The 23,286-nt window shown below is 40.5% G+C and overlaps 1 protein-coding gene across 1 annotated transcript in view; it reads right to left on the bottom strand.

The window, feature by feature from the left end:
- Window positions 1-11,415: 11,415 nt before the first annotated feature.
- TTC8 (tetratricopeptide repeat domain 8) overlaps window positions 11,416-23,286 on the bottom strand; it is a 41,673-nt gene continuing 29,802 nt past the window's right edge. Inside the window, exons 10-14 of the mRNA XM_016123821.2 lie at window positions 19,432-19,571; window positions 17,884-18,058; window positions 17,120-17,242; window positions 13,992-14,075; window positions 11,416-12,044 (exon numbers count right to left, since the gene is read on the bottom strand). Of these exons, the coding sequence (XP_015979307.2) occupies window positions 11,928-12,044; window positions 13,992-14,075; window positions 17,120-17,242; window positions 17,884-18,058; window positions 19,432-19,571 (639 nt within the window). The 3' untranslated portion in view covers window positions 11,416-11,927. The remainder of the gene's footprint in view (window positions 12,045-13,991; window positions 14,076-17,119; window positions 17,243-17,883; window positions 18,059-19,431; window positions 19,572-23,286) is intronic.

The raw sequence follows: 23,286 nt of genomic DNA, 5'->3' as shown, positions 1-23,286 counted from the left end.
AGGGAAATTAGAAGAGCATCAGGCGACTGCACACAGCTGAGTAATTGCTATGGCAACCGAAGGCCCGTCACCTGAGCTTACTCCAAACTGCTTTATCAGGAGTGAACTGCAGACAGTCTCAGAAAATGGAAGATGGAAAATTTATGTCCTCTCTCTCTCTCTTCCTTCCTCCTCCTTTCTCATGTTTGGAGTTCTTAAAGTGGCCCATCCCTTCTCTTCCTAAAATTATTCTGAATGCCTTTTAATTTTTTCTCTGATTTACCGTCTGATTCATGGATCCTCCCACTTGATGAGGTGAAGGGTTGGGATAGAATTAGCACATAGCAGTTCCCTGAGGGATCACCCCCTGTGTCACACGTTGGCAAGGCTGGCAGAATGACGGTGTGTCCCTGAAGAGGCCACCCTGGGGCACGCACATCTCTGATCTGTTGAAGGGGATCCACGACCCTGTCACTCTATTGTCTAGAGGAAACCGAAACCAAGATAGAAAAGTTGTCACGTCAGGCTGTTTCCGGACTTGGAGTTCTGTTAATAAATAAATGATGACTTACTGTCCGATCTTAGTGGGGTTTTTTCCCCCCCCTTTCTGCTCTATCATTTAAAGTAGGAGACAGTAAACATGAAATCATGTAGAATACAATTAAGGTGATGGGTTCTTTGGTTGCTATGGTAACTCCTCTGCTGTGAGTCAATATTTCTTCTGAAAACAGTTCTACCACCTTCATAAGCCTAAGAATCAACTACAGAGCATGTCTAATGTTTATTCCTGAGATGCTTTCCCGGGATCTGATTTCAGAGGGGATGGATATAAAGCCCAGGAATTTATGTTTTTAGCAAATGCCCCCTCAACCAACCAGATTCCCCCTCAGTCTATGAGAAACACAGTACACCCAAAGGCTTTCTCCATGAGTAAGGTTAGGCTCTACTGGTACAGGTTCTGTGAGTGCCGATGAGTACCAGCTCACCCTGGAGCAGGAAGACCTAGGCGCAATAGGGTCTGCTCGTTATATGCCCTTGGGCTAGTTACATGACCTCGGTTTTCTCATCTATATTTTCTGTATGCAGGGGCTACCTAGAATGCTTATGAACAAATAACTGGTACGAAATTACTAACTCCCGAATATCAAACATATGCACAGGCAAGCAAAGAAAGTTCACTCCAGGCTGGCTTATATAAAATAGACATTACTTTTTCGGAAACCTTGAAATAGTGACATCCACCCTCATAAGAAAGGTAGCCGAGTATCCTAGCTGGAAGCTGAGATTGCAGAAGACATGGATTTTCTATCTCCTGGTCCGTAGGGCTATTATAATGAGAAGTAATATGGGTTTTACGGAAACTTTTGTTACTTTGCCTTAAGGGTTTATACATATACATTTTGGTGTGGAAGATGTAAAATCATTATACATATGTTTATATAGGGCTTCAGAGCAGTGGATTAAATGGAATTAATTGTTGGAATTTCATTAAATCTTTTGCTAATTATCCCTTGAAAAAGAATAACCTTATTGGTCAGTTATAGAAAAAAAATTATGGGTTTCAAACAGATGAAAACTATTGAATCATGAAATTTTACCTTGGAAAAAACCTAAGAGATCCTTCATTCCTATTCATTTTATTCCCAGATTCTGACTGTCAAACTTAGGCAAAATTCTCAAAACTGACTAAATCGCTGTATTGTACTGGAGTTTCATTGTGCTGACTATAATTTGAAACAGGTTCACAAGGATTCAAATGTCTTTGTCATTCAGGTTGTATTTATTTATTTTTTCATATTTGGGTTTGACTTCTACAAGTACATTTCAAATTCCATTTTGATTTTTTTTGTCTTGTTTTGCTTTAGAGAATGGAGTCAGATCAAGGAGGTTGTTTGAAATAACAGAAAAACAAGCTCCTATCAGGACTTTAGCACAAAGGAAAAAAAAAATTCGAGGGGTAATAAGGCTGTCTGAGTCAGCTTAGGCTGCTATAACAAAATAGCATAGGCTGTGTAGCTTAAAAAAACAGACGTTTATTTCTCAGCTCTTAAGTCTGAGACGTCCAAGATCAGTGTAACAGCAGATTCCATTACTGTTGACAGCCTTCTGCCTGGCTCTCAAAGGGCCACTGCCTCGCTGTGTCCTTCCGTGGCAGAGAGAAAGAGCTCTGGTCTGTCTTCCTCACGCGAGACGTAAGTGGGAAAGAGTAAACATTCTGTGCAAGCTCTTCAGCTTCAAAATGCTATGACTCCGTGATCAGCTAGTGCCTGGCTCCTGGTGGGTGCTCCAAAAATGTAGCGGAATGAATGAATACATGAGTTAGGTGCCTTTGGAGAGGAAGAAGTCCCCAGGCCTCTGTGAGCTCCCTGGACCTTTATTAAAAGACACACTTTTGAAATGAAAGATACCACCCAGTTGCGAAGCACACCATTGAGGTATATGTACAAAACGGGTTTAGTGGGAGATGTTTCAACATTTTTCTTTTTAGCAATTGTTGTTTACGTAAACCCAAAAGGCAGCACAGTTTTCTGAATATCCGATAAAGCTTATTGTTTCTTTCCTCTCGACCTTTCCACGACACCTGTGACCCTGGCTAAGGAATCATCTCAGGTTAGTACATTCGAGTGTCATCTTCCCTGTATTTCATGTTGATCTCGTCTGACTCTTTCTACGAATCTCATGTAAATTATAACATTTCCCTTTTAATTCTGAGCTCAGTGCCTAGTTATGTCATATCCACACTCCATGCTTTAGTTAGCTCAGCTTGAAGCGAAGCTATGTCATCTTCAGATGAGCTCTCCCACAGTTTTCTGAGAAAAATAACCGTAAGAAATACGTCCGACATGGTTTTTGAGTTATGCCGAAGGAGAGACACACATTCTAACATTGTGCTGGGCACACGGCCCACCTTCAGTAAGAGTTCGTTGAATAAATAAATAACTGTCATCGAAATATTCTTCCCAAGACAAACCTTTCCCCATCACCTGTGCACATCCCTTCGTTTGCCAGCTGTTCCCCAGATCTTTGAGGCCATGTGTTTGCCGCAGACAGGGGCATGAGCCCCAATTCTACACTAGTTCTGCCGTATGCGTAACAGGCCTTCTGCTCCCACAGGCTTTCGTCACTCTCACGGGGACCTCGTGTGAACACGGCCCCTGGCTGGCCGTGTGGTCTTCCTCTGAGTCAGAGCTCTTTAACGGGAACACCAGCAGGAGGGCGAAGCAGAGGCTCCTTCTTCCAGGCCCTGCGGGGCGTTTGGCCAGCGCTTTTCCAAGTTACAGAGGGGAACTTCAGTCTTTTATTAGAATACGTTGCCTGGCATGGCGTTCTACCCCACGCAAGACTTTTACTTCCCAGATTACCTTAAAATCCTCCGTCAGTGAGGGCCGGCCCAGCAAAGGTGATGGCAAATGACAGACTTCATTCAGAGAATGAGGCCATTATAACTCACCACTATCAGGGGTTGAATAGTGTCCTGCAACTGTCTGTGTCCGCCCAGAATCTCAGAATATGACCTTACTTGGAAACAGGGTCTTTGCAGATGTAACTAGGTAAGATGGGGTAACACTGCCTTAGAGGGGGCCCTAAACCCAATGACTGGGGTCCTTATAAGAAGAGGAGAGGACACATGCAGACACACAGAAAAGGAAGCCACGTTACGACGAAGGCGGAGCTTGGAGTGATGCGGATTCAAGCCGAGGACTGCCGGCCACGCAGAAGAGGCCTCGGAGGGAGCGTCGCCCTGCTGGGAGCTTGATTTTGGAGGTCTAGCTTCCAGCACTGCTGGATCCCCAAAATGAAATGATATAAAGGTAAGATAATACTGTTCCGGATTTTGCACCATGATGCCATAGGTCATCAAAGTTTTGGACCATGATGGGGAGTGAGAAGAAAAGAGAAAATCGAGCACACATGGGCCCAATAGTAAAGCACTGAGCTAGATGTCTGACACGTATACATACATAATTGTATTTAATACCCAGATCAAAGCCCTGTGAGATGGTGTATCAGTTAGGATGCTTTCAAGAACCTGACAAATTAATAGATTTAAAAGGTAGTAAGAAAGTAGACATACTAAATAATAAAATAAACAAAATATATACAATGATTTGTGTATTAGAGGAGGAGACAAATCTGATATCTCTCATACAGAGGATATACTTGTTTATGTCCATGAAACACATACCAAATTTAAGGTAAGTCCCCTTGAGATTTTATAACCAAATGTCACTGGCCTCAAGGATGGTGAAGAAAGAAATTGGTAATCATATAGGTAAATCTAAACAGGCAACAAAAGTAACAAATGATTATATTAGATAAAAAGCCTGGGCACATAACATGTTCACATGTTAAGATTGGAGGGTTTTAAATTATGCAGGAAATATTAACTTAAATATAGACTTACATTGCCTGCATCTCTTAATAGTAAGAATAACTACGAAAAGGACACAGAAAGAGATTGTAAACCCTGTACATCGGTAGAGAGAAGCCAAAGGGGATGTCCTGACTCTTCGACAGGCCACCCCGACTAAGCGGTACCTTTCGGTTCCACTAGCTGTGGCAGGAGGGGCAGAGGCAGGGACTTGCTTAAGCAGCGACTGTGGATATGGGGCAGGCTGTCTCAGTATTAAAAGTAAACACTAGAGGTTTTGATTTCCCGAATGCTATCTACAGCACAACTTTCAGGATCAAATTAACTTGCAATTAAGAAAAAAAAAGAATATGACTGTCTCCATCATATAGAAACCCACACACACACACGCATGCACGCACGTGCACACACATGGATGCACAAAGAAAACGGCCCCACAGAACCCCGAAGGTGCAATCCGTGTGGCACCATGTGGGCAGGAATGGATGTGTGAGCAAAGCCAGCATGGAAAGTGTCTCCGAACACGTATTCATCCTCCCACCACCTCCCCGAAACCATTGTGATGAGTTCACAGCTTTGAAAATATAATTAGCACTTTTACTCATGGGAGAGTAGGTCCTGAGAATTTTAAAAGGACGTGTTAGGAACAGAATCACGTCTCAATGAGCAATGGTTTACCCAAAGGGTAAATGAAGTATAACCACTATTTTCTCATCTCCTAGGGACTGGAGACCAACATGGGCTTAGGTCAACCTTCCTTTGAATCCTGCTGTCATTGTTATATCCTTCCACCAAATTTGAAAATTAAACCCCACCAAGTACAGGTCTGAGCAATACTACGATGAAAGCCCAGAAAGGCTATTTGAATAAATAAGACCTAAAACTTTCTGGATCTCTGCTATAACTTCACCAGGGCGCTCAGGGCTTTGGGATGTCGGGAGCAGCGTTCTTGCCAAGGATGCTGCTTTCATGTGTGAGTTGAGGGACACCGTGGCGTTCCCTTTACCCCCAAATATCTCTCTTCTAGGTCTGCCATGATGCCTGAGATCCCCTGTGAAATTATGTGTATTTTACTTAGGAGGAAGAAACACATAAAACTGTCCATGTTAGACAGCGATTCCACGTCATCTTAAGGGAGGAAGACCCAGAGCTGGGAAATGTTGGGGAAGGGACACAGAGGTCCAGGACAAGAGATGCTGCTGAGTCAGGCAGGGGAGGGCTCTGAGCCTTGAGCACAGAGAAAGGAGGCTGGGGGGTCCGGGGAAGGAGGGAAAGAGGTGGGGAGACAAAGGCACTAAACAAGGCAAACTTCCTCCACTTAATTCTTCTCCCTTGAACTGAGCGAACGGGACAGAGTGTGAGCACTGCTGGGGGAACCAGAGGCTAAACGTCGTCCTGGAACAGCTGCTTTATGTGAAGGCGTGAGGAAGATATCACTTTTATATTAAAACAAATACAGACTTGCTTTGGGGTTAATCGCAACATCCACGTGGCTATTTTAAAGAGAAAAACAATAGGAGGCTCCAACTTCCAATTCGTGCTTACGGTGGACTTCTTGGGCGGCGATCCTGACTCATTTCTCAGCTCGGTCGCCTCGCCTGCTCAGGCAAGGGAGCGTCACTGCACGCCAGGAACAGTGGCTTGCTAATGAGCTTCGTGAACAGGAAACTAAGGACACTTGTTTGTTCCGGGAAGGTCTCTGTTTGTTCCAGCTACAGTCTCCCTTGCCTGGAAAGCTGGATACACTCAGCCTTGCCTTCCAGTTCGCGTCTGTGTTAGTGCGAGGGAAAGCAGAGAGGTGCTCGTGTCGCGTGGATGAGACGACCTGTGGTTTAGTCCCTAATCTGTCCTTTGCCCGCTGTGTCACTGTGGGTGGATCATTTTATCTCCCCAGTTTCTGTCTTTCTCATCTGTAAGGTGGGCATACAAACTGCAAGGCTACTCGCCCCCAGGGTTGCTGAGCAAATCATAGATCAGGAAAGCACCCTGGGGCTGGTAGAACTCATGGGGACGTCAGGACCCATTCTGACGGGGCACAGCTCATAGTTCCTTGTTGCATCTCAATGTTTCTCTAACCGTGGGGCGTCATTACTTGGTCTTCTATTTTTGCTAGTTTATCTATTCTTAACTGGCTGACAGCAGATAGTGCAACGAGATGCTGGCAAACACAGTGTTTACGATCTGGGTAACTTTGTGCAAGTTATGTAACCTCTCTGAGGTCATCACCAGGGCAATGGGAATCGTAAGAGCTAACAGGTAGAGTTGCAAAGATTACAAGCAGCAGGCACTTGATACACAATACTTACTTATTATGATGTTCTCTCTCCCCACTTCTGTTCTCAAAAGACAGCCTGGATCCTTCAGTTTAAAGGCCCTCTCTCTTAAAGAACCTTGGACACCTCGCCTTGGCACTGTACTGGATGCCTTGCATTCGAGTTGTATTAATAGGTGTAGGGATATTTAAGTTACCTGTGTCTCCTTGAGGGAGCTTCAATAGTTTGTGTCTTTGAGGCATTTAGAGGTGAAAGTGCTCTTAGAAACCATTTAGGAAAGGGGTTCTCAATTTTTAGGGACATCAGAATCACCACAGCCTCCCTCCCTCGACACGAATTCTTTATTAACTCCTACAGCATTCGGTATTCCCAGGTGGTCTCCCATCCAAGTACTAACCAGGCCTGACCCTGCTTAGCTTCTGAGATCAGATGGGATCAGGTGCATCGATGCGAATTCTAATGTAATGAATATATTAATGCAGAAAACTGTATAAGTATAAATGTTTTTCTTTCCCTGAAATTCCTGTGAAATATAAAAACATTACATAACTAGGGGCCCTGCATTTGCAAAAAGACAGCAATCTTGTTAAGAAAACTATTTGTTGCAGACCGTAATTAATGAAGCGCCATCTGCGACATTCAGTGTTCTTTGCATGAGCTGTGACTGTCTAGGCAAATTATTTTGCTTTTTACCGCAGATGAGAAAAAGAAGAGTGTGTAACCAAGCAGAAGTATGACATGAAATATCAGTTTGGTTGTACATGCTATGCAGTTGAGAAATTTTTATTTATTAATGTGAATTCATTCATTTTCCTAGAAAACTCGATTTAAAATCTATATTCGACTTTACATTATCCTCCAGCTGATCCTAAACGTTGCCTCCAGATCAGTTCCTACAAATCGCCTGCTTCCTCTTCAACTCTTAGGCAAAACTAAAACTCCTTAACTTGGGATTCGAAACGTTCTACATTCCAGTCCTTCTTGAGCCTCCACATTTAGTTCTCAGGACCAGCCCACTCCTGCTGCTATTGCCCAATGCCCATTGAGCCAAATCCATAGTCTAATGGCCCCCAACTGTGTTTACCCACGAGCCTTGCCTGGGAGGCAGGGTGCCTCGCCATAGCCTATCGCCCCCCTCTGGTTGTCGAAATCCTACTGGTCCTTCAAGGCAAGACATTTCAGCCAGTAATTTCTTCCATATGCTCTCAATGCTTGTCCTTTGAAAAAAACATTTATAGAGCTTCTAAACTTTTATAGCAATTAAAAATAGTGTCTGTAAAAATAGCATGGCACTTTGGTTAACTGTGATGTTTGTATTTTTAAAAATCAAATGTACCGAAATATAATCAGCATACAGTAAAACTGACCGGCTGTAAGGGTGTAGCGTTCTGTGAGTTTTTGTTAAAAAAGTTTCATCGAAGTATAATTGACATTCAATAAACTGCGTATATTTAAGTGTAAAATGTGATAAGATTGCTATGTATACATTGATGAATTCATTACCACAATTAACATAATGAACACATTCAGCCCCCCAAAGTTTCCTCATAGTCCTTTGTAATCCTTCCCCCCGATTCCTCCCTGTACCCTCCCAGTCCCGTCCCCAGGCCACCACCGATCTGCTTTCTGTCAACACAAATTAGTTTGCATTTTCTAGAATTTTATACAAATGGGATAATAAGCATGTACTTCATTTTGTCTGTCTTTTTTTAGTCAACATAAATATTTTGATATCCACCCATGTTGTGCATATATCAACAATGTATTCCTTTCTGTTGCTGAATAGTATTTCATGTGTGGATATGCTGCAGCTTATTCATTTATTCACCTGCTGATGAACATTTGGAGTGTTTCCAGTTTGGGGCTATGACAAACAAAGTTGCTATAAACATTTGGGTCTAAGTCTTTTCTTGAATGTAGGCTTTTATTTCTCTTGCATAAGTATCGAGGAATGGGAATCACATGGGAATAAGTTTCACCTGTTAAGACACTGCCGAACTGTTTTTCCATGTGGTTGTACCAATTTACATTCCCACCACCAGTACATGACAGTTCCAGTTGCTCTACATGCTAACCAACACTTGGTGTGGTCTGTCTTTTTAATTTTAGCCATTCTAAGTTGATTTTAATTTGCATTTCCTTAATGTCTTTTCAAATAATTTGCCCATTCTTTAATTACAGTTTTTTCCCCCTTAATATTGAGTTTTCAGTGTTGCCTGTATATCTGGATACAAATTCTTTATCAGATATAAGGTATGCAAATATTTTTTTTTTCCCAGCCTGTGGCTTGTCTTTCCAAAGTACAAAAGTTTTTAATTCTCATGAAATCTAATTTATCAATTTGTCCTTTTTTGGAGCATGCTTTCGATGCTATAGCTAAAAAACAAAAAACCTTTATGTAACCCATACTCACACACACAAAGAAAATTTGTTATGTCTATTAGTGATTTAAGTTAACTTTTGTATACAGTGCAAGGTATAAATCAGATTTTGAGAGGCTATTGATGAGTACTTTACTTTGAATTTGAGGTAGCTCTGAGATATTCAAGTGAAGAGTCCAGCTGAAACTTGGAAAGAAGGATCTAAAGTCAAGAGAAAGGATGGGACCTGAAACATAGGAAAGGGAACTACTGGCCTGTGTTTGGTAGTTAAATGTACTTTGAGAGAATGAGCATACTGAGGAAGAACAAAAAGAGTAAGAAATGTGCATTTATAAAAATTTGAGGAACTTAATGTCAAGGAAGTAAAATGACAGCATCTCTCAAAAATGTTGTTATTAGTCAGCCAAAAAATAAGATTAATGCTATCTATGTGAATGGATATAAAACTCCAGTCATTTTGAAAATACTAAATAAAATTTTTTTCCCCTAATACCTGAGCCCGGATAGCCATTTTGCAATTCTGGAACATATCCATGGACCATTCCAATTTACCTATTCCCTAGAATTTAAAACAACCCAGTCACGGCTTTTTTACCTAAACTCAATTTCTGAGTTTATTACTTTCCAAGGTTGAGTCCCACCACAATATTTCTAAATCTGTTTTTTTTTTCTTCTGAATGCTTAAATTCAGTCCCAGTTGAAAGCTCTTGACTGAAATCCTTCATATTAATTAAGAGTTGATAGTGAAATGATATGTTATCCTTCTTAATCTTCCCATCTCTCGACCATAAGTTATGTTGTGATGGGTGCTCCGCCCCCGGGAATGCTATTCAGATATGTAGCAGAGCAGTTAGTACCATAGGGGACTGGTTCAGAGGTGACACATCTGGGAAGGAGAAACTTCTAACCTCAGCAGTTATTCAGTTCAGGCGGCCTTCTTGCCATATCTCATTTTCATCAGCTGGAAGCTCAGTGGCATTTGGTTGGGTTGAACAGTTTGTATATGGATTGAACACCTTTTTCAGCCATGGTAAAAGGCAACTGTTACCCTTTCTTGTATAGAAATGTTGGCACGGAAGCCAGAAGTTACGTGGTGCAGAAATAATTTTGTTACCAAGATGTATATGTGGCTCCTGATGCAGTGTTATGTCATCGTTCTGCCCTGAGCATCCTGACTCACTCTTTGCATTGGTACTCACATTGAATTAACATAAATTCAAGACAAAATTCCCTCCGTGTCACCTTAGGAATACTGACTGACTCATTTATTTTCTGTTTCATTAATAGTCACTTATTATTCAATTTTACTAATGCATATAAAATTCATTTTAAATGATAGTAGCTTTATTTACAGGAGAAACACTGAGGGGACCACACTGCCTATATTTAAATCCCAGCCCTGCCACTCGCTAGCTTAATAACCTTGTACAGGTTACTGGATTTCTGTGCCTCATTTTCCTCCTAAGTTAAGATGGAAATGGTAGCACCTCACAGCACTGCAGTGGGCATCAGATGAGTTAATCCACATCGAGTGCTTTGAACAGTGCTGGGCACACACACGTCCTCAGTAAATGCTGACCATCGTTATTAGCTCTTATTTTAAATTAAGTAAGAAAATGATTCACATTATAAAGTTCCAACGTAAGTATTAAGTACGGTATGAGGAAGTCTGACGGTGCTTGGGGGAATTTTTGTAAGCTAAGGAAGCACTAGCAAACCCTGGGGAACCAGGCAAGGTTAAAGCCAAAGCAGAGGCACAAGGTCTCGGGTTCCAGTGACGACGGGACACCAATCACTGCAACTCTGGGCCCTGCTTTCCTCAGCTGCACCTCAAAGAGATTCATCTACATGTTCTCGGAAGTTGCTTCCAGCCTCTAACAGTCTATAACACCTTGAATTCACATTTTTTTTTTTTTGGTTCTGTTAGTACTAGTAGTACAAACTAGTAGTACTAGTTATACAAATCGGAACAGAAACAAATTAGAATCTATAAGATAGTTTTCATGAAGTTAAAAAAATGAAAAATAACATAGTCCCCAAAGTCCAAAATATGAGTTCGAGCGGCCCTGTCCCTTTCAGATACCTCCTTGTGTGAACACTTCAATGAGAGTTCCTCTAAATATGACTGTGACAGTTCCAGAACCTTTCTAGGATTTTACAATGTACGGTACCATTGGGATCTAGCCCCATCTTCCGGGGCCTGACCACAGGTGGGTCTTCTGGCTTGTCACTCTATTTCTAATCCTGTTATTCTTATATTAACAATGTGATAGTCCACAAATGGCTTCTCAAGAAAAATCCAATAGATGTTACATCATTTCAAATAAAATTTAAATAATAATTTGATTTAAAGATCACTGGACTTATTTCATCCAAGATGCATGAAATAAAAACTCGAAAAATAACAGAATGATGGTGTTTTACACACTGATTTATTTTAAAGCCTAGTATATAAGAAAATATACAATGTCTTCCAAATCATTTGAAACATAGTTTTAAATGCAATTTTTAAGCTTTAAAGAAAGTTCCTAATTAAGATTAACATACACACTTTTAGCCACTAAATGCAACTTTAAAGGCAGATTTAAGAGCTCTTAATGGTAGCTAATGGCAAGCTTAAGGACATTAAAAATATGCATTTATAAAAATTTGAGGAAATTCATGAAAACGTTTTATAAACATTAAAAGCAAACATCTACCATCTAATGTGGAAGAAGCCTTCATGATCTACTTACAAATGCTGAAATCCTGTCTTTTCTAATACTATAAAGTTATCACAAAGTTTTCCTTATACATCCTTGTTTAAATTCCCTCATATCTTCACTGATACCAGGCACAAGCTTGTATTACGTATGTATGCACACACTACTTCTTTCCTCATGCAATGCCACGTGATAGGAATATACTTGGTCTAAGGAACAATTAGAGCATAGCAAAGTGCTGCTTTAGTTGTTTAATTAAATGCTGGGTATCCACATGGTCTGGAAATGCTGCTTCAGACTTCTGAGCGGCAACGTAGCTTCTCTGTAGGTCTCCAATCTGTAAGAAACACCAGAATAAGACCACAGAACAAGATCTGAAAAAATGACTAAGGAACTCAAAACAAGATGTTCTCTCTGCATCCTGTAGAAACTCAAAGCGTTCTTAGGAGTAAATTGCTTGATTATGCTACTTCGAGAATTCTTTCACTTAGGTAACAATTCGATCTTGAAAAATATGTAAGAAAAATAAATTAAACAATTATATAAATAATTTCTGCTCCACTACAGCTATCTAGTTATAAATTCATAAACCTGTGCTTGCTTTTCCTGCCACTGATAGTATTATAAAAACAAAATAATGTTTGCATGCTAAAACAGCCAGCTCTATGTAGTTTAGAAAAGTCTTAGGACAGGCATGTGTAATCTTTCACAAAGACAAACTCTGATTAGGGTATTATCTCTGAGACAGAAATTCAAGCTAAAACTATTAAAGATATGAAAACATGCTCTGGGAGGTTTTAAATGGTGTTAGCACGTTAATGTTGGGGAAAATATTTGGTTTAAAAAGTTTATAAAGGGTCTGCTTTTCAATAAACTACATGTTAGAGTCTAGTCCCCAAAAAAACCACACACAGTATCTGAATCCATCTGAATGTATCTCGATCCATGTATGCATTTCTAAAAAGAGAGCACTTTTTGGCGTGTACACACACACAAAAACCCTCGGTATTTCAATTCTGGTAGTTTTTAAAACATGTATATGTATTTAAAAACATAAGTTTCCTTATTTAGATCATAGCATTTCTTTTGGACATATTATTTTCTCAAATGGAAGAATAGCCTTTTGCTTAAAGAAGTCTCTCATTTGAGTTAGATATTACCAAAATGTAGTAATATTCTTGAAAGAAGGTAATAGAGCTTCTTTATGGTTTGTCTAAGTGGCGGCACAGTGCAATGGAAAACACCTGGGCATCACAGGGAGCTGGTATAAATTCTGCACCTGCCACTGGGACTCTAGGAAAGTCTTTTAAGTTCTCTAAGCCTTGGGTTCCATTAGAATGTAAGCTGCATGAGGTAGAGATTTTTGTCTGTTTTATTCATTCTGTACATATAATAGTGCCTGGTACACAGGCTCAATAACCAAAACTTCAGGTATACGAAAAAATGTGTAAGGAAGGTAAGGGATACCAACCCTGCAGGTTTGTTGGGAGAATCAGGGAAGGTGTGTAGAGCACCTGGGGCAGTGGCTGGCCCTTAACAAGCGCTCGAAAATTACAATTTATGAATGACAGCTTATTTTCAAAACAGAAATGGGAGTGTGGATGGCTTCGTGTTCATGCTATGAAAATGACGTATTTTATAATGTCTTTTGGTCTATAAAGAAAAAGTCTTCACATCAGCAAACATTGTTCGCCATTTCCTTATCCTCAAAACTCACCTTCCATGTTAAAGGAAGGTTTCTAAGCAAAAGTTAGTTATCAAATGACTTCTATTTTTCTTCTTATTATAAAAATGGAACACGATTCCTTTTAGCTCTTGGATGTTAACTGACTTGTAACACAGTAGTAACAGATGCATTTTACCCATATTGTTTACAGTTAAAATAGGTTTAATTTTACAGCAATCATGTCAGAGACTTGATGTGGCAATACGATCCATAAATAATATACAAGAATTCCTTAATGTAAAAGCCAATTACGAAATCCTTCCTAAACCAGGAGTTAAGTAATGAGTGAGTATTTTTTCAATGACTAAATGTCATATTTTCAAACATAAAATAACTCTTCTGCACTCTATAAGGGTGCTAAGTTTAGTCAATGGTCAGTGATAAAGTTCTTTAAAGTTTATTAGACTGTCCCTTCAAGGGAGGACATCTGTGTATACGATAATTGTGTTTCTTTCAGGAAGTCATGGTTAGAATTTCCTTACTTTTCTATACTTTTTTAAAAAATCAAGCGAGAAAGGGAAACAGATCAGATGATAAATTAATAATGAAAGAGAATACCTTGTCAGAGACTGTTGCAAAATTAAAATGCGGCTCATACATGTGGGGAGCTAGAGATGACGCGGTCTGTAACAGTGCTCTTGCCTGTATAAAAACAAAACAAAACAAAACAAAGGTATATAAGCGTGTATCGGCACTGTATGTGTGATTTTTTTGTTGTTGTTGTTTTGGTAAAAGAATCCTTTACTCAAGATGGGACCTTAATAAACACGATCCTGTGATAGACACAGATGACATTCCTCATGAAATACAACTTACTGATATACAACTACCTACTTATATCTTGCCAAAATTACATTAATAATAAAATGCATCAATATATGGAGAAAATAAAATAATAAAAAAACTTAGAATAGATTCAGTTATTTGAGAACCACTGTTTGTGTAAAGTTTATACTTCGACATGATATACAACTCAATATAATCCTCTCAATGCTAAAAAAAAAAAGTCCTATTTTAATCTAATTTTTGTTGCTGTTGATTGATTTAGTGGGCTTCTAATGATCTGTTCTCTAATGCGACAACAAAAACAACTAAAAAACCATGGTAAATTTTGAATTCCTAGTTCTATGCCGGATGACAGTGAGCAAGCATTTATTACAATGCTGACCTGAAAATGACAATTGAATGCAACTGAAAATGACAAGCTTTCTGTTCTCACAAAAAAACAAAATTCGCATCTTTTTTTTTTTTTTGGTCCCTGTAGGCTCAAAGGATCACACATTCCAGGGACCACTAAGTGACATGAGATGCTCGTACGTTCATCACTAAGACCACAAACTCAGCATTCTAAACTTCTGAACAACCTTCCAACTTGAAGCTAGACTCAAAACCTCTATCTGTGACCCTGAGGACAAATTCATATATCTTTTTTTTTTTTAATGTAAAATAAAATGATAGTTAATATAGGACAGTGAAACATTAATTTTTGTGTTGCAATTAGCTTTTTGTTTGTTTGTTTAAACTGAGCTATAATTTATAATAAAATGGGGTCAGTATCATGAAATCTTTCACCAAACATTTCAAATCAATTGTATACTAGAGAAGTGACAATAATTTAGAGGGAAAGACAATCACTAACATAGGAACAGAGAGAACCACAAAAAGTACTTGCTTCCTGTAAACATAGGTAGAGTTCCACAACAGAACAAGTTCCCATTTTAAAGTAGCTGTTTATAAAATGTAAATCCATCTTTGTATTTTATTCATTTATTTTGGGGGGATTTGTGAAATCAAGGCCATATTCAACGATATTTCTTTCTTTGTTTTGTTAACAGTTTATCATTGTGCCTAGGAGCCCAAGTGGGAGGGTAACATCCTGGCTTAGTGTCGCTGTGTCTGTGACCATGGGGGGTTTACCTGCCTATCTCTGGTCTCTGTTCATCTCGAAACTCTGGAATGTCATAATATCTGCCCTTGACTGTCACTAATATTGTGTATTTGGCATTTATAAGTTCTGTTACAATAATACAAATTTTTAAGCATCTGCCATGTAGTCAACACTATGCTTCTACTATGCCAAGTGCTATTACATGTATGGTCTGCTAATCCTCACAAAAACGCCTTTGGGCACTGTTAGTACCCCCATTTGATATATTATCCATTCATCATTTGACAAATACTGAGCACCTATTATGGGCTGGGAACTGTTTTTGGTGCTGAAAATATAGCAGGTAGACAGAGAAGGTTCCTACTTTCACACTGCTGACTTTCTTCATATAAATATGAAAATATCCGATAAGTATTGTGAAGAAAAAAAAAATAGTAGGAAACGTGATAGATGGCCTTTCCAAGGAGGTGGCAGTTAAGCTAAGATTTCAATGACCAAAAGAAAAGTCATTATAGGGTCTGAAAGAAGAACTTCCAAAGGCCTTAAAGTAAGAACAGGCACTGCGCGTGCGCAGAGCAGCAAGGCGGCTGATGTGTCTGGACGACATCAGAAGGAGCACCGCCGCCCCCTTATCCGCGGGGGATGCGGTTCCAAGACCAGCCATGGAGGCTTGGAACCGCGAACGATACCGAACCCTCCATATACCATGCGTTTTCCTGTACAGCCGTACCTACTATAAAGTTTAATTTACATATTAGGCAGCGTAAGAAGTTAACAACATAATAGTAAGACAGAACAATTATGATAATACACCATAATAAAAGTTATGTAAACGGAGATTCTCTCTCTGACAACCCATCTGGTAACTGAGACAGCCACTGAGGGACTAACACGCAGCGGATGCGCTGCAGGAAGGGACAATGCGCGGTCGGGGTGGGGTGGGGGTGGGGGCGGTACGAGATCACGCTCCTCAGGAAGGTGCACAACTTAAAATTTATGAATTGTTCACAAATTTTGTGAATTTTGTTCTGAAATTGTCCTGAAAATTTCCATTTAATATTTTAAAACCCTGGTTGACTACAGATCACTGAAACCAAGGAACGTGAAACTGTGGATTCGGGGGACAGGGGACAGGACGCCATGGGGCCTCGTAGACCGCGGTCTGAACTCCAGATTTTATTCCAAGTAAAAAAGAGAAAGCCTTTCAGACGATGCTAAGCAAAATAACAATAAAATAATCTTGTGTTTTGAAAAAAAATCCCTTCGGCTCTTCTGAGGAGGGTGTATTACAGGCCACACTCACTTGCTGAGGCAAGGGGAGCGTCACAGCCGCCCAGGCGAGAGCGGGGGGCGATCTGGGGAAGGGGGGTGCACGGAGGGCTGCGGCCGGGGCCAGGGCGTGGCTCGGAGGTCAGACTGACAGGGCTGGCCAAACATGGTGGGGACGAGGGGCGGCCAGGAGGGGCGGTCGGACAAAAGAGGTTTTGAGGGTGGCTCCTAGCGTTTTGGCTGGGGCGGGGGGGGGGGGGGGGGGGGGGGAGGTTCGTGAAAGATGGAACAGTTCACTAACACGTGCAGATAGATGTGTCCGAATAAAACCAAGACTTCTGTTTTGGATACGGAAAGGTTAAGTAACTTGTCCGAGGTCACATCACTAACACGTGGCAGAGCGGGACTCAAACCCGGACTGGTCAGATTTCACCGCTCGCTGTTGCATTATAACGGGTAAAGATGCTACACCGGACAGCTTTGCTCTGAAGGACGCGGCCCGCCCACCGCGGCCCCGGAGCGCACCGACCTGCTCCGCGTGGCCCTTGCGCATCTCCAGCACCGCCAGGTTGTTGTAGGCCTCCGCGTGGCTGTTGTTGTTGGCCAGGGCCAGCCTGAAGCACTGATGCGCCAAATTCATATCTCCCGTTCCCTGCAGAAGACAAGCTCTCGTTCACACACGCAAATCCGCCTGCTTCCTCCTGCCAGCTCCTCCCATCTTTCTTCACATAAACTTTTCCTAGTACCACAGGAAAAGCCATGAGTACCAATCAAGTGGAGTCAAGTGCGAATTGTTTTTTTTTTAATTAAATTTATTGGGGTGACATAGGTTAATAAAATTATATAGGTTTCAAGTGTACGATTCAATACATCATCTGTATATTGCATTGTGTGTTCACAACCCAAAGACGAATCTCCTCTGTCACCATGTATTTGACCCCTGTAACCCATATCCACCTCCCTCCACCCCCGGTTCCCTTGGTAACCACTAAACTTGTCTGTGTTTATGAGTTTTTGTTTGTCTTATCTGTCTGTTGCTTTCGGTTTTATATCCCACATGAGTGCAATCATATGGTCCTCAATTTTTTCTGACTGACTTATTTTGCTTAGCACGAATTGTATGTAAGAGGATTTAACCTGGGACTATAAAATGAGTTATGGTGACTTCTAGAAATATCTAAATTCCTACATGAGACTATAACCAACCCTGAATTTATAATACCTGAAAATGTCTTCAAACGAACTTGTGGCTGCCTTTTCTACAACAAAAATTACATTAGAGAAGCAACATACCACAGCGACGTGCCCCAAGTTGTACCAGACATCAGCTGCCTCCTCTTCGTTTTCAGCCAGAGAAAGGGCACGTTCAAACGAGGTCAGAGTCATATCATACTGCTGGGCATAGAAGCAACAGAGCCCCAGATTGTTAAAAAGCTGGCAGTTGTAAACACCCATCTGCAGGAGTCGCCTTTTTGGAAAAAGAGCACACAGATTTTGGTGTCAGACTAACATTATAAACATTCAGGCATATATATTTTTTACAGAGCTAGAAATGAATTCGTTTTATAATTTTTAATACCCCCAAAGAATAGAAATACAAATGTTACAGTAAACGGAAAAAAAGTGTTGAAGTAAATACATAAGCATGTCTTTTTTAATGGTACTAATAGTGGGAAATCATCCAGAGGCAAAGTCATAAACCACGTATAAGTTTTTCTCTCCCAAAAGCTTTGCTAGAAAACCAAAATAAGAAACAGTCACACAAAGTAAAACCCACATATTTTTGCTTCATAAAGGTTTGGTGCCCATAGATAAATCCCAAAGACCTTCTAATCTAATTTGAGGACTGTGCTTAGCATTTACTTCCAAGTTTGCAGCTGAGTTGGGTCCTGTTTTTGGTTATCTGTGTTTTGGGGGATGGCTGCATCTAATGGCCTTTAATGTGCTTCCACCAAGGACGAGACCAGCAGTGGACCCCTCTGTTACCCACTTAGCTTTCATGCTACAGCTTGAGGACCCCATTTTGCTTCTACGCATCATTAATCCCAAACAACAAAGGGTAAGAGTTTGAATAAGCAAATGAAATCCACCCCAGCTGCCCTGAGGAAGACATCCATGACCCACTTTTGGGAGAGGGGAGTAGAGTCCGCTGCATGTGACAAGACAGCACTTATATTATCATGTTTTATGCCTGCAACATAAATTTGGAAAGAACTGTTTTCGGCTGCCAGTTATCTCCTTGTACATTACCTAAGGGCTGAAAAGGAAATCGAAATTTAAAAATTAATCTCAGAAACCATCTGTAGGATGAAATAATTATATGCCCAAAAGAGAAGCAGAGAATAGGATTTATTTAGACTGAAGAACTATCTGAACAAGAGTTGGCAATACTTCACAAAACAGAGGGTCCTATTTCAGGTCCTCGCCAGGGCTCAAAAAGAACCTGGGGCTCGCAGCTCTTTGCAAACTTCATCACTATTTCAGCTTCGGGGTCTTTATATTACATACAGTGGTATTAACAAAGGCAGTGATGGTGAGAAGTACTTCTAGTAACTATCAAACTGTCATTGGTCAATGACAGAATGGTTACTTCACACGATGACATGGTGTTAAAAAACTCAGTCGGTTATCCAGGTGAGTTTCTACAAAATGCCAAAGATTTGTGCAATTCCAAATTATTAGATGTCACTTTAATGTTCATAAAACATCTGGTTGTTTAACGTTTTAGTCTCATGTAGACATGGCCTATACGTTACTTCTCTACAGTTTCATTCCGTCTTCATCATAATTTCCCCCCAACTTCATGGGAAAGTGGTTCTAGAAATGGAAGGCAAAGCACACCTGTAAAACCGAAGAGCTATTTCTGGTTGATCAGAGTAAAAGTGGTTGCTCCCAATGCACGCGATGGCCTCCACGTGGGTGTTGTCCTGTTTCAAGACTTCTTTATAGTATTCGGCTGCTGATGAAATATTGTTCATTTCCTATTCTCCATCAAGACAGAAGAGCAATACTTTATTAATATTGCCAAGAATTTTTTTTTCCTAACTGGTCTACATTCCTTCATTCGGTAAATGCATATGTAGAGCATAATACGTGCCAGACTCTGTTCTCGGCCCTAGGGACACAATATGGACAAAAACATCAAGTCGCCATCCCACATTGGAAGGGATGACAAATAAACAAATATGTGACGTGATGCCAGGCAAAGATAAGTGACACAAAGAAAAACAGAGCAGAGTAAGGAGAGAGGGAGGGGGCGGCCTCAGGAGGCCTCTGGAGGAGCGAAATCGGGGCAGAGGGAACAGCAACCGTGAGAGCCTGAGGTGGGAACACACTTGACATGTGTGAACAACCACACAGAAGGGAGGAGGGAGGTCACGAAGAGGGAGACCGGCGCGGAAGGAGACCCGAGAGGCAGCCGGGCGCTTTGTTAGCCATCGTGGGAACTTCAGGTCTTTTCCTAAATTGAGGGGAAGCCATTAGAGGGTTGAGAGCAGAGGAGTAAGGTGACTCTGTGTACATTTTTAAAGAATAACTCAGTGGTTATGCACGGTATGCACCAAAGCAGGGAGGAATGGTTGCAGGAAGACTAGGAGTCTCCCTGATAATCACAGGTAAATACGTTTAATGCTGTTAACAAATGCTATGTACTTCGAATCTACCTCCAAGGCCAGTTTGAGCTCCTCATTCTTCACGAAAACTTCCCTCACGCCCTCACCTCACATGGCCCTGGTCTAACTCTCGGCTTACGTCGCACTTAGTATGTGAACCGATCACTTGTTTTTATCACATGAGGGCTCATACTTTTGGTTAGATTTTAATCGTAACATATTTCAACAAATCTAAGGGACTCCACGATTATAAGAAGCACCATACAATGCTTTTTATGACACAGAAATTTTTTTTAACCTTCATGGACTTTTGTTTTTCTTTATTTAAGGACTTTTTTTTAAGCATTGTTAGGTTCACAGCAAAAATGAGGAGTCATTACAGAGATAAATGCATTTCATTATTCAATATCAAAAAAAATTTACATCTATTAATATTATCACCAATCTTATCAATACTAGTATTAGGAAAATACTTTTGACCTTGGGAAGCCTGTGAGAGGGGTCTCAGAGACTCCCAGAAATCCCTGGACCACATTTGGAGAAATGTTGATATTAGAATGATATTCAGGGCCTTTCCTCCACGAGGAAAACAGAGCAAGCCTGTCTCAGCCCCTCTGAATCATTCTGGAAGGCAATCTGCCTGTAAGGTGCCCACTCTCTCTGCCCTGCCGTGTGGAGCAGGCTCTCCCAGGTGGAGAAAGTCTGCAGGTCGCACGGTCATGGCTGTGACCAGGTGGATTAGTCTGTCTAATTCAGAAGGAGAATCCTATGAAGTCCACTGGGTCACCACATGCCCTAATTCTGCTTTTATCAGTAATAAAGTTAATGGTTTATCCTCCGTCTGTCTGTATCTAATATCTATCTCTCAGTTGGTTCTCAACTTGGAATGAGGAACTGGAGTGTTATTTATTAGTCCAATAAAACCTCAATGAAATATTCATAGGCCGATCCAAATTCATGTTTTATATATTTTTTTCATATGTATTATATCTGAAATTCTTATTCAAAGTCCAGGATTTAGCTTCTTAGGAGAAGAGACTTTTTTATTCATTACTTACAGCTAAAAAAAAAAAAAAAAAAAAAAGCTAAATCTTTTTTAAAACTGAGAATCACCTAGTAGGCTGGTTAAACACAAGAATGCCCGCACCCCACCTTTCAGGATGTCTGATTCAGTCGGAGGAGGATGGGCCGTATTTCTCACACTCCCAAAGTCACTTTTATACACGGTAAGGTTCAAGGACCACTGGCATAGTATTTCCTAGGTTAATGTTTCTTACTTCAAACACCTCTTAACGAAGAACAGTTCAAATAAAGGCCTGCCTTTCGAAGGGATAAACAAAATGCTTCGAGAAAAATTAAAACCACCACCAAACAAAGGATAAATCATTTTAAACAAGTTTCTGTACAAAACAAGCAATGAACAACAGGCAGCACGCCATGTTCGTTTTTAAATGGGAAACACTGAAAAGATAGGAGACCGAAATGAAAGTAATAAATAAAAAGAAAAGAACATAAAGGAAAAGGAGAAAAGTATGGTGCACATGCAAAAATCTCTAAAGGCGTATGTAGTGTAGGCTGCGATGCTAGGGGACAAATTTCCTAACCAACTCTAAATCCACTGACCCTTAAGGAGAAGGAAAATGCATCGGCAAAATGCGGTCAACTTTGCCCTCAGGAAAATTAATTATGTTGACTCAAGGGGAAATACTGCATCTGACTATTTTGAGTCGCCTTAGTCCCCATCACCGCATCACCGCATGTGCATGGCATTACCCCCACTCCCTTGAGCATGAACTCGTGCTACTTTTCTCACAAAGCCCCTGCACGCTTGTTAAAAGGATATGTTCCTCCAACTCCTGGACCAATCGAAGCAAGGAAAGGAAGAAAGGAGCTGATTCAAGGATCGGCTCCCGGTTGCACTCCCCACCCCAGGCGCAGCAACGGGGACCGTGACAGAGGCTTGGCAGGAACTCTTCTGACCAGCCACCTCGAGTTAACGGTGGCGTGGCACTCCAGTCACTCTCTCGCTCTTTCTGTGAGCACTTCCCGCCCAAGGAAGAGGGGCAGAAGGGCTGAAATGTGCAGAAGGCAGAGCAGGAAGGCCACAGAGCTCTGGTGGCATCGGAATCGTGGCCGCTATGCATGAATGTCCCTGCTTTCAAAATCTAGTTTATTTTCTTCCTTTCTAAGCTTTTTGGTCCAAATTCGGTTCATGTTCAATTTGGGGTCACATAAGTAAAGATATACCTACTGATACAGTATTTTTATTGATCGAAGTCTTCTATTTACATGTTTACCAAAATTATATTTCAAAAAAGGAAACAATATCTCTAGACAATTCAAAAAATAATAGTTTCTCATTTTTAAAGTAATGCATGTTCATTATAGAAAATCTGGAAAATACTGAAAGTATAAAGAAAATAAAAAAATCATTCGCATAGTACTACCCAGATATAGTAACTATTAATACTTTCCATTCTTTTTCTAACAAAATAACTTTTAAAATATCATACCTAGCATTTCAAGAAATTTAAGAGAGAACAGATAGCCTTCTTTTAAATATCGTATTGGAAATCCTAAACAAAAACATATTTTAAAAACTGCTAAAAATAATGGAAATGAGAAAATGAAATTGTACTTGCAGCTGATTATTATTTTATTACTTAGAAAATCTAAGGGAATCTGTGGATAAAGAATTAAAATTTAAAGAATATGTAGCCAGTATCAAATCGACTTTTAAAAATTAATGCATTCCTACTAACCAGAAATAATCAAATAGAAAATACAAAAAACAGAAAAAAGGATTCCATTAATATTGTATGTAGGAATACATTTGTGCAAAAAATGTTAACATAGCAGGTCTGAGGCTCTAATTCCCAGAAAGGCCGGCTTGCAAGGTCGGCCCTTAGATGGCATCTGAGAACCTGGATGGCTCCCTACGCTGATATAAAAATTTCCCTAAATAATGAGAGTGGCTCACTACACCTAAGCTGTTTGTACTAACAATGTGGTTTATGCTGAACAACTACTGTGCTTTTTAGCGTCTGGGATTTTGGTACATGATAGGCAGAGGGTGCCTGTATGT

This window comes from Rousettus aegyptiacus, unplaced genomic scaffold (genome assembly GCF_014176215.1).
Source record: "Rousettus aegyptiacus isolate mRouAeg1 unplaced genomic scaffold, mRouAeg1.p scaffold_m13_p_3, whole genome shotgun sequence".
In the NCBI taxonomy this organism is placed as follows: domain Eukaryota; kingdom Metazoa; phylum Chordata; class Mammalia; order Chiroptera; family Pteropodidae; genus Rousettus; species Rousettus aegyptiacus.
The sequence above is the reverse complement of the archived record's forward strand: the minus strand, read 5'-3'. Positions and strand labels throughout refer to the sequence as shown.